This window comes from Lampris incognitus, chromosome 3, assembly GCF_029633865.1.
Source record: "Lampris incognitus isolate fLamInc1 chromosome 3, fLamInc1.hap2, whole genome shotgun sequence".
In the NCBI taxonomy this organism is placed as follows: domain Eukaryota; kingdom Metazoa; phylum Chordata; class Actinopteri; order Lampriformes; family Lampridae; genus Lampris; species Lampris incognitus.
The window spans coordinates 117,474,464-117,486,522 of record NC_079213.1 but is presented as its reverse complement, the minus strand read 5'-3'; the positions used below and the strand labels follow the sequence as shown (position 1 = coordinate 117,486,522).

The 12,059-nt window shown below is 46.5% G+C and overlaps 1 protein-coding gene across 1 annotated transcript in view; it reads left to right on the top strand.

The window, feature by feature from the left end:
- lrrc39 (leucine rich repeat containing 39) overlaps positions 1-10,904 on the top strand; it is a 58,399-nt gene extending 47,495 nt beyond the window's left edge. The window contains exon 7 of the mRNA XM_056276948.1: positions 10,727-10,904. Coding sequence (XP_056132923.1) covers positions 10,727-10,904 — 178 coding nt within the window. The remainder of the gene's footprint in view (positions 1-10,726) is intronic.
- The last annotated feature ends 1,155 nt before the right edge of the window (positions 10,905-12,059 follow it).

Sequence of the window (12,059 nt, the reverse complement as noted above, 5' to 3'; positions counted from 1 at the left end):
GCTGTCCAGCATGCTCTCCAACGAGGACGTGTTTCTCAATCTTCTCTCTGAGTTCCCTGACCTCACTCAGCCCACATTCTCGTCATCTACGACCAAACATGGGGTTGAGCACCACATCGTCACGACTGGCCCACCAGTGCACGCCCGAGCTCGGCGCCTCGACCCGACCAAGCTCTCGGTCGCCAAGGCGGAGTTTGAGAACATGGAGCGCCTCGGCATCATCCATCGCTCCAGCAGCCCGTGGGCTTCACCCCTCCACATAGTGCCTAAGCCTGGCGGTGGGTGGCGTCCATGTGGTGACTACCGTCGGCTCAATGACGCAACAACACCGGACCGCTACCCGGTCCCTCACATCCAAGATTTCTCCACCCACCTGGCTGGGACAGTGATCTTTTCCAAGGTGGACCTCGTCCGTGGCTACCACCGGGTGCCCGTCCATCCCGCTGATGTCCCCAAAACGGCTGTGACAACTCCGTTCGGACTGTTCGAGTTCCTGTGCATGCCGTTTGGGCTCAAGAACACCGCGCAGTCCTTCCAACGCCTCATGGACTCAGTGTTGTGGGACCTGCCTTTCCTCTTTGTGTACCTGGATGACATCCTGGTCACTAGCGCCTCCGTGTCCAAGCACTTGTCCCACCTCAGAGCCCTTTTCAAGAGGCTTAGCCTGCACGGGTTGATAGTTAACCCGGCCAAATGCCAGTTTGGTCTGAGCACCATCGACTTCCTGGGCCACTGGGTCACCAAGGACGGGGCGGCCCCCCTTCCATCTAAGGTGGAGGCCGTCGCAGACTTTCCACGCCCACACACGGCCCAGTCCCTCCGGGAGTTCATTGGCATGGTGTCCTTCTACCACCAGTTCATCCCCCGGGCTGCCGATCTCCTCCGCCCCCTATATGAGACTCTGAAGGGCACAGCCCCCAAACACGCCGTGGACTGGTCTGCAGAGAGGGACAAGGCTTTTAAGGATGTGAAGGCCGCATGCTGGCACACCCTGTGTTTGCAGCGCCCATCGCCATCACGACGGATGCTTTGGACTACGCTGTTGACGCGGTTTACGAGCAGTGGGTGAGCAGCACGTGGCAGCCGCTGGCCTTCTTCAGCTGGCAGTTGAACCTGAGAGAGCGCAAATACAGCACCTTTGATCGTGAGCTGCTTGGCCTTTTCCTCGCTGTTAGGCACTTTCGTTTCCTACTGGAGGGCCGTCAGTTCACGGCTTTCGTCGATCACAAACCGCTGGTGTTCGTGATGGCCAAGGTGGCAGAGCCGTGGTCAGCCCGCCAGCAGCGACAGTTGGCCTTCATCTCAGAGTTTACCACCGACGTGAGGCATGTCGCTGGGAAGTTCAACCCGGTCGCCGACTGTCTCTCCCGGGCCATTGCTGGGGCCGCCCATTTGGGACTCGACTACAGCCAGATGGCGGCTGACTAGGCCGCCGACCCAGGAGTGCAGGCATGCAGGACCGCCGTCACAGCAGTTGGAAGATGTGGCTTTCGACAACGCCGGCGCCACACTCCTGTGCGCCGTCTCTACAGGTCAGCCCCGACCCGTCGTTCCGACTGCTTGGAGGCAGCGGGTCTTCGACGCAGTCCATGGGCTGTCTCACCCTGGCAGAAAGCCTTCACAGAGGTTGGTGGCAGCAAAGTTTGTCTGGCATGGACTCAAAAAAGGATGTGAGGGACTGGGCTGACACTTGTGTGGAGTGCCAACGCTCCAAAGTGCTCCGGCACGTCAAAGCGCCCCTGATACCTTTCACGGTACCTGAGAGGAGGTTCGACCACGTGAATGTGGACCTGGTAGGCCCCCTACACCCCTCCCGTGGCTTCACATACCTGCTCACCATGGTCGACAGGACCACGCGATGGCCAGAGGCTGTCATTGGAACCTGGGCCGCCCGCTTTGGCACCCCATCTGACCTCTCCTCGGACAGAGGGCCGCAATTCACGTCAGCGCTCTGGGAGGAGATCGCCGTGGGTTTAGGGGTGAGGCTCCATCGCACCACAGCGTATCACCCTCAAGCGAATGGATTGGTTGAGAGGTTCCATCGCTCGATGAAGGCTGCATTGCGGGCTACCCTCAAGAACAACTGCTGGGTCAACAAACTGCCTTTGGTTCATGCTTGGGCTCAGGACGGCCCCCAAGGAGGACCTCCAGTCCTCATCCGCCGAACTGGTCTATGGACAGCCACTTCGGGTCCCGGGGGATTTCCTTCCCACCGCCACAGCTCCCTGGTCCGCCAGCTGCCAACGGACTGCGCTGCAGGAGGAAGCCAGGGCTTTTGCACCGGTCCCCACTTCTCAGCAAGGCGGCTCTCAGTCATAGGTCCCCACGGAGCTATGGTCGGCGGAGTATGTTTTCATCTGTCACGACGCGCACCGCGGTCCCCTGCAGCCACCCTACGATGGCCCATTTCGGGTACGGGACACTGGAGATAAGCACTTTGTGGTGGAGGTTGGCAGCAAGCTGGAGCGGGTTTCTGTGGACCGCCTCAAGCCTGCTCACCTGGACTTAGACCGCCCTGTTGGTCTTGCCCTGCCCCCACGGCGGGGGCGCCCCCCGGCCCTGCCCCCCTCCCCCGGCGAGCCGCCCCCTGCTTCCCCAGCCCCTCCCTTTCCCTGGTCCAGCTGTGAGGACTCTGCTGCTTTGCCTGCGGTTAACCAGCCCCCAGCTCCTGTTCAGCGGAGCCGTTGGGGCAGAGAGATCCACCCCCCTCACCACACTGACTTTTCGTATTAAGGCGAATTCTGGGGGGACGTGTGTAGTGGTTATGGGGATACATAATTCCCCTTATTGAGCTAGTAGGAACGTTGGTTTACAGCTGCTGTTTTCTCGGTTCGGGTTTACAGTGATACACTTCCGCTGCGCGGGTTTTTGTTGTTGTTGTTATGGTGGAAGGAATAAATGGTGCACGTTGTGTAGCCGAAAGAGAAAGTTGTCACGACTCCTGCTTGAGCTCCTCTACACTAGAAAGGTTTGACATGCAAGATTGTAAACCTAGAGCAACACCCTGTGAACAAAAATGGTACTACACTAATGATGCAGAAATGTCGAGTGATGCCAGAAAATACAGAGAGATGGTAGGTAGCCTAATCTATCTGACTACATGTACGAGACCCCATCTAAGTTTTATAGTAAGTAAACTGTCACAGCACTTTACTGAGCCAACAGAAGAGCAATGGATTACTGTAAAACATGTACTGAGATATCTGAAAGGCACAATTGACAAAGAGTTGTGTTACAGGAAATGTGATGATGAGAAACTATGGCTGCAAGCATACAGTGATGCAGATTGGGCGGCTGGCGTAACTGACAGACGCAGCACAACTGGTTATTGTATAAGCCTAAATGAAAATGGTCCTTTGGTTTCTTGGAAAACAAAAAAGCAGCCCACTGTTGCACTGTCCACTTGTGAGGCAGAGTATATGGCGTTAGCCGCAACTACACAAGAGTGTATGTACCTAGTGCAACTACTAGAAGGTATTGACAGACATCAGTACACACCACCTAAGGTCTATGAGGATAACCACGGTGCAATAGCATTGGCAAAGAATCCTGTAAGCAGACAGAGATGTAAGTGTAACCCTTCTTTAATAAGGATAGAATTTTACCTCAAGGTCAGGTATAGTATGAGTTGACTGTGTGTGAATAATCTGGACGAGGCACAAGGTAAGTAGAGTTGCATGGAATTATACTTTAGATAGATGTAGATAGGGAATAACAGTATGTACCATTACTCATATGATGGTTCGCAAATACACAACAAAAAAAAATATATATATATGCAAAATACAAGTATGAATTATACACTGATAAATTGCAACGCTGCAATACCCCTGTTGTGCACAACACCCAAATAAATAAAACAATAAACAAAAGGAGATATCTCGTTGGGGCCCTTAACTGGAAGTTTTACTTGAATAAATCCAGCAAGTGAACGGCTACTGGAACAGTCTTACTTGAATAAATCCGTGAAGTGTTTCCTGGCTCACAGTTCATCGAGTTCGCCAACAGGAGGCGCTACGCAGTCAATGATGGACGATTTAGGACGGATGAATCTGCTGACCACATCCGGTCCCAAAGTGAAATAGCGGGAAGACTCAACCTTAATGGCCAGGTTGTGGGCCGTGTCCAAACACCAGTTCGCTGATATAAGAAATACAAATGTTCAGGCTTGTAACCATGGTAACGACTGGTGACCTGCCAGCTGCTAGAACGCAATGCAGAAGAGTACCGGTTTAACTGCTACTGCAAAATACATACTACGATTGAAATTAACATTAAGAAAATTACCACCTACAATATTTTCTACTCACAAAACAAAACTAAACAAACCTAATGTGAACATTTGTAAACATTTCCGAAATACATCAACCTCTAGAGGATGTTAAAACCACAGTATAGCAAATAATTAAATTCACATGTTGTGGCTAACGCTAGCTAGCTACACATAGTGTGGTGAAGGCTAGCAACCGTAGGCTAGTCACATCAACGCTGAAAATATATTTATGAACCACGACATTTAAACTTTTACTATCCAGGGTACTTAAGATATTCAACACAAAATATGTTACACATGGTCCTGATAGGTTTACACATGCTTACCTAATATAAGAAATAAAAATGTTAAGGCTTGTAATCACGGTAACGACTGGTGACCTGCCAGCTCGCATAGAATGTAACGCAGAAGAGTACCGCCCACAAGCCTGACGTGATCACGGTCTCTTAAAGTGACAGTACCGAACTAGGCAGAAGTACCCATACATGTAAATGAACTATTGTAATACGATAGGGGGTTACATAAGCACGTTGACATAAAATATCACTTTGTAAGGTTGTGATAACGTGTTCTTTATGAAAAGATGTAGTTTCACCGGATTCGGGTTTACCGATTTTATTCAATCTCACGGAACAGCGTACAGATTCACATGTTTGTCATTTCAGTTATCACTACTTACTCTCTGTATATATCAGCTCATCAACTTGATAACCCTAGAAGTCATCTGTACCTCCTTAGGGTGTGGGGTGGTACTGCAGGTAAGTATAATCTGAACAGGTAATCGGTATACCACAAAGGTCAACTGTGAATGATGGAAAAATAAGTCTGGAGTACTGCCCAACAGACCAGACGGTAGCAGGTGTGATGATGAAACCCGTAACAAAAATTAAGTTGGTTAAGTTTGCAAAGTTTATGTTTGGAGAGTAACCATGTAAGTGAAAGGTTACATGATGCAAGGCAGAAAACCTTATGATGTTTTGAGTTAACAAGACGAACAATATGAGAGCAAGTGGGGGTGTTGACATACGTATATGAAATGTGTGCTCTCAATTGTAGAAGTAAATCTTTATTTTTGTATAGACCCTTTTACTGTTTGTAAACAGTGATGGCGTAGGTGTGGATGCGTGCGCATTTAGGCAACGGAAGTATGGCGGAGTTAGCTAGTTTGTCAAACTATGCAAGGGGATTAACGACAAAAGATCGCGAAAGTGACCTGAATAAATTAACTTTGGCGAACGGCAACCGACTTCCAGATCCGTGTGGTATTACCGAGTGGGTGGAAAACGTTACTAAGTGGCCTAATATCCAGTGGCCAGATATATATACATATTTGGTGGAGAAACCGAGCGTATACACAAGAGAGAAGTTGCGGGCTTACAAGTCACTGGATGCTTACAACTATGTTGTCTGCGGTCACGTACCAAATGTAAAGTACCATTGCCATAATAATCCATTCATGAATAAAATTAAATGTTCATGGCTAGGTAGAAAATGCATTACATCATTTGAATTATTTTAGGGCTGTATTTAATTATCTTCTTTTTTCTGTTGATTAGTTTCTGGATTAATCGATTATGGTAGTTGTTTGGTCTCTAAAATGTTTGAAAAAGATGATTAAATGTTGATCAGTGTTGTTCAAAGGCCAAGATCACATCCTGAAATGTCTTGTTTTGTGCACAACACAAAGATTCAGTTTACTGTCACAGAGGAGGGAATAAACCAGAGAAATATTCACATTTAAGAGGCTAAAAGCAGAGAAATTGCACGATTTTTCTTATAAATGACTCAGATCAAGGTGTTGTCAAAATGTATATTTAATAACAGCTCTCAATTAATAGTTGCAGGTCTAAATTATTTTGAGAGGAAAACAAAAACAATGTTACATGTTCTGACAAGTCACAGTGCAGTGCTGTCTGTGAAATGGCAACATATGAATGATAGAATTCAGCCATTTTTTAGATTTTTTGGGAACAACACTTTTGCAGAGGTTTGTGAGAGCGCCACACACTATCACAACATAATCGAGAATGTTAACATGTGACACTGGAATTTCTGTTTGCAAAATCTTAAAGTTCTTCCATCGTCCAATTACTCATTCCGCATGTATCCTTACACGAGACAGTTGTCTCGATGAGTCCACATCCTGTGCAGAGAGTTGCTTTTTTCCTTTTGTGAAATGAGGTATACGAAGGGTGGCAACATAAACTGCAAGTTCATCTTGGATTAGAAATTCCCTATCTGCCAGAATCTCATCGTTATGTTCCAAAAGTTCCAAAAACCCTGATTCGTTTGTTATCTGCTTGTCAGAAACCCACCCACCCCAACCAGGGGACAGAAATGAAATTGCTCCAGCTGGAGTGATGTCAATCAAATATCTAATGGTGTTGGTGTGTTTATAATTTGACCATGTCTGAGCCCTGGCAGTCAGATTACTGGGTCAAGCAATGAAAACCTCTGTGCAATCTATTCTGCACCGGCCTCTTTTAAAGTTTCGCTTGAAGATTTTAGGCATGTTCTTTAGTATAGCTCCCTTACTTGGCCATTTAATGAGTGGCTTGAGGACTATGGCCATAGCAGGTATCCAGCTCCGACAAATATTTGATAAGGTGGTTTTTGATACCTTAAATCTATAGGCTAAATCAGTATTAGTTAGGCCCAGCCTTAATTTCATTAGCACTACCAATAGATGATCCTGTAGAGAGAGGTTTTGGCTAATTCTTTCTACACTGTCTGTTATTTTTGCACACAGCCAGTCAAAGATAATGTAGGTAAATCCTGTGAAAAAAATCAGTTGTCTTATGTTGAATTTAATAGTGGCATAGGAAAACGTAGAGTTTTGCAGCTCCTCTTTAAGCTTCTCATTTTCAGCCCGTAGTTTTTCACACTCCTGCTGCAGGTTGACATAGTTATTCTGAAGCTGAGTGTACCTCAGGTTCAGATCATCATATACTGTCCTTGGGACTGGGATGTCCTCTTCAGCTTTAACAGAAAAGTGAACAGTTAGGATATGCTGGCACAAGCTCACAACAAATTGGTTGATTGCACAACAAAAATATATCTTTACCAGGACATGTCTGTGAATGTTCTCATTCATCCAGGTCATGCTTATCCAAAGGAGTTGAATCAAGTGCAACTGTACTTGATATATATCTGTGAAGACGTTTTGCCTCTCATCCAAGAGGCTTCCTCAGTTCGTGCCTTTCTGACTAGACCAAGCTAGTCTGACTGGCTGGTGATGAGACTCCGAATTTATCCTCTTTGGAGTTGTTGTCAGAGCTATTGATGTCCATGGCTATTTGTGTTCCGATGTTTACCAACGCCCGTTGCTAACAGAGCCATAGAAACGAGTGGCTCTGCATCCCAACCATGGAGGCTTTGGAAACTGTGAGGTAATGTTTGCTACGGGACGACACTCTCCACAATAGGACCAACCTCAGCCCAGACCAGATTTGCCAACTACTGGACCTTTGCCTGAACACTACATATTTCCAGTTCAGGGGCCAGTTTTACAGACAGAAACACGGCTGTGCAATGGGCTCACCAGTATCGCCCATTGTGGCCAACTTATGTATGGAAGAGGTAGAAAACAGGGCCCTGAACTCCTTCAGAGGAACACCTCCGAGCCACTGGTTCAGATATCTGGACGACACATGGGTCAAAATCCAAACACAAGAGGTGCAAGCGTTTACCAAACACATCAACTCAGTGGACAAGAACATTAAGTTCACAGGGGAAGAGGTAAAGAACAACAGTTTGCCCTTCTTGGACTGTGACGTCCACATTTGGGAAGACAGGAGCCTCCACATTGGGGTTTACAGGAAACCTACACACACAGACCAATATCTACTTTTCGACTCACACCACCCTCTGGAACACAAACTGGGCATCATCCGAACTCTGCAACACAGAGCTGACAATGTGCCCAGCAGCACTCAGGCCCAACGAGAAGAACACAAACACCTGAGGGGAGCTTTAAAAACCTGCGGCTACCCCAGTTGGACCTTTGTGAAAACTGCGACACGTTCCAAAAAGACCAACCAGGTGAGCGACGAGGAGAAAAGGAACAGAAGGAAGAGCACAGTCATCCCGTATGTTTCTGGGGTCTCCGAGAAACTCAGGAGAATTTTTAACAAACACTTCATCCCGGTATACTTCAAACCCAGCAATACACTGCAACAAAGACTGGTTCATCCCAAAGACCGTGTACCACACACCCAAAAAAGCAATCTGGTGTATGCTGTACAATACAATGAGGATTGCACTGACCTATACATAGGAGAAACCAAACAACCACTACACAAACGGATGGCCCAACACAGAAGGCCAAACTCCTCAGGACAAGACTCAGCAGTCTATCTACACCTAAAGGAGAAGACACACTCCTTCCAGGACAGCAACGTACACATTTTGGACAGAGAAGATAGATGGTTTGAAAGAGGGGTGAAGGAAGCCATGTATGCGAAACTGGAAAAACCATCCCTCAACAGAGGAGGAGGTCTGCGACACCACCTATCTCCCACTTACAATGCCGTCCTTTCATCTCTACCCAGGAGACTCAAGAAGCCTAGCCTCCAAGAAAAACAGTCGCTCACTAACGGCTCCAACGACTCCCATGACCACTGAACAATGAAGTCGAGACTAACACCCCCAACGACCGTCGCTGCTAAACAAATGAAAATCCATAGCTCCGATAACGACGGGCGCGGCCAAACATCGGTACACAAAAGAGCCACTCATATCTATGGCTGTGTTAGCGACGGGCGTTGGTAAACATCGGGACACAAAGAGCCACGGACATCAATAGCTCTTACAACGATTCCTAGAGGATAAATTCTGAGTCTCATCAGCAGCCAGTCAGACTAGCTTGGTCTAGTCAGAAAGGCACGAACTGAGGAAGCCTCTTGGATGAGAGGCGAAACGTCTTCACGGATATATACCGAGTCCAGTTGCACTTGATTCAACTCCTTTGGATAAGCATGACCTGGATGAATGAGAACATTCACAGACATAACTTCATGAGTGTTAATTTAATTCTGACAGTGTAGAAATGGATCTGAAAGAATTTGTACACTCTCGGAGTTAAGTTAACACTCACTTTTTTTACTGTGTAAGTACTTGAAATCGTTAACTTCTGGGACATATTCTCCTCCTAAGGTTAATTGCTTATCTATACACAGGTACTCGGTCTTTGTTCTGCCCCCCGAATTCGCTACATTGGTGTCAGAAGTGGGATGGTGAGACCGTGAGGTCATCGGAAGCAGATATACTTGGCCAATAAAGACGATTCTGATTTTGAAAGAGTAGACAAGCACCAGTCAAAATCTAAGCACTGTAGAGGTGGAGTCATCTAACTAGCACATTTAAACGTCCATCCATGCATCCATTATCAATCAATTAAAAATCAATTAATCAAATTGCATTTTATATAGCGCTTTACTAGCTGCAGCAGGCACTCAAAGCGCTTTACATTATCTTGACAGCTTATACTAATCTCAGGGTCAAGGGGATGCTGGAGCCTATTCCAGCAGTCATTGGGCGGCAGGCGGGGAGACACCCTGGACAGGCCGCCAGGCCATCACAGGGCCCACACACATACAAACACATTCATTCTTGGGGACAATTTAGCACGACCAATTCACCTGACTTACATGTTTTTGGACTGTGGGAGGAAACCGGAGCCCCCGGAGGAAACCCACACAGACACAGGGAGAACACTCAAACTCCACACAGAGGACGACCCGGGTCAACCCACCAAGGTTGGACTACCCCGGGGCTCGAACCCAGGACCTTCCTGCTGTGAGGCGACTGCGCTAACTACTGTGGCACATTTAAACAAACACCTTCAAATTCATTTTAAAAAATTGTATAGTTGATGCTTTTTCTCAAGGCAGCTAATATTTTTAGCATTTTTTTTTCATGTGAATTTGTTTAACTCCAGGTTTTTTAGATTTCTCTATCAGATCAATGTAACTGAAAATTAGAAAATCTGAATGAACAAACTATACTTGGCCAGTAATATTGGTAATTCAGTACTGTATTGTAAAAATAAGCTACTTTGTTCGCGATAATACTTTGCAGTAAGTACGCTGGCACCACGACAAGTGTGGGGGTCAAGTGCCTACAATATGTGTGTCATTTGTTGTGAACCAGTCTAGGTTAAAAGTTCACAGTAGAAAAGTCACATGCAGAATCCGTTTAAGTTTTCTTTATTATTTCCAGTTGAACATCGGAACGCTAATAATTCATTGTTATAATAACATCTTCAAAAGGGACTTTTTCTGGGACTATCCAATCACAGCTTTTGGAACAGAAATAAAAAGATTCTCTTATGCATATGACAAATTTGGAAGGTCTACGCGAACTCTCTCCCCCCTCCCCCTTACACATCAGTCAGTTCATATAGGCAAAACAGAGTCTGTGGCATTATGGTTTTTCTTCTTTCTGTTGTATCAGATTTGTGAATTTCCGGGACAATCCTCTAACATTTGACGTGGAACTGCCAGGCCAGGGGGCCGGTGAAGATGAGGACGACAGGGAGATGTTTGGACGGGAGTTCATGTACACCTACATCCAAGAGGCCCGCAAGAGAGCCTACGCTCTGCTCCACGTGTGCTGTGTCAGTAATAAGTAGCAGCTTTTTAGATTTCATTTGTAAATGAGATGCTAGACTTAAGCCCTATTCTGACAGGATGATACCAGGGAAGGTTTGGTATGTTAGGTTTATGTCATTCTGATGAGATAATGCCTGAATTACTACATGTATCCTGGACTTGACTACTCGCAGGGTTTCTCTGGCTATGCTGTTGCTCTTTCAAGTATACCCATATATATATATATATATATATATATATATATATATATATATATATATATATATATATATATATATATATATATATAAACAAAGAAGCAAGACACCAGACGAGAAGAGACGCTTCATTTGGGAGCTGTTTGGGGAGAGGCCAATTTCCAGCACCAGTTTGAATACATGGAACATAATCACACAGTGGTTATGTGTGGCGGGAAATCTTCGACCAACTTATCCTTCTGTGAAAGAAGCAGTCAATGATTGTTCGAAGTTTCGCCAATGAATTTAGTATATTAAGTCAAGTCAATTTTATTTGCAGAGCGCATTATCGCAAATTAGCCTCACAAATTAGCCTCAGTGGGCTTTACAGCAGATAAACAACACCCCCCGCCCAAAAAAAACCGAAAACCTTTAACAGGGAGAAACCTTAGGGAGAGCAACAGAGGAGGACCTCTCTCCCAAGACGGACAACGTGCAATGATGTTGTTTACACAATACAACATTGAAAGAGGATAACACAATTGTAATGTAATTATAAAACATATGAAGAATATGATGAGGAGGATGCCAAGCAGTGTCCAGATGCCACCGGAACAGCCCGGGACCCAAACCACGCAACCAGCAAAGGTACACATTGGGGCGTCCAGGTAGTGTTACGGTCTATTCGCTGGTTCGAATCCCTGTGTTACCTCCGGCTTGGTCAGGCGGCCCTACAGACACAATTGGCCGTGTCTGCAGGTAGGAAGCCGGATGTGGGTATGTGTCCTGGTCGCTGCACTAGCGCCTCCTCTGGTCGGTCAGGGCGCCTGTTCAGGGGGGGGGGTAGCGTGATCCTCCCACGCGCTACGTCCCCCTGGTGGAACTTCTCACTGTCAGATGTCTGTGAATGCTCTCATTCATCCAGGTCATGGTTATACAGAGGAGTTGAATCAAGTGCAACTGGACTTGGTATATATCCGTGAAGACGTTTCGCCTCTC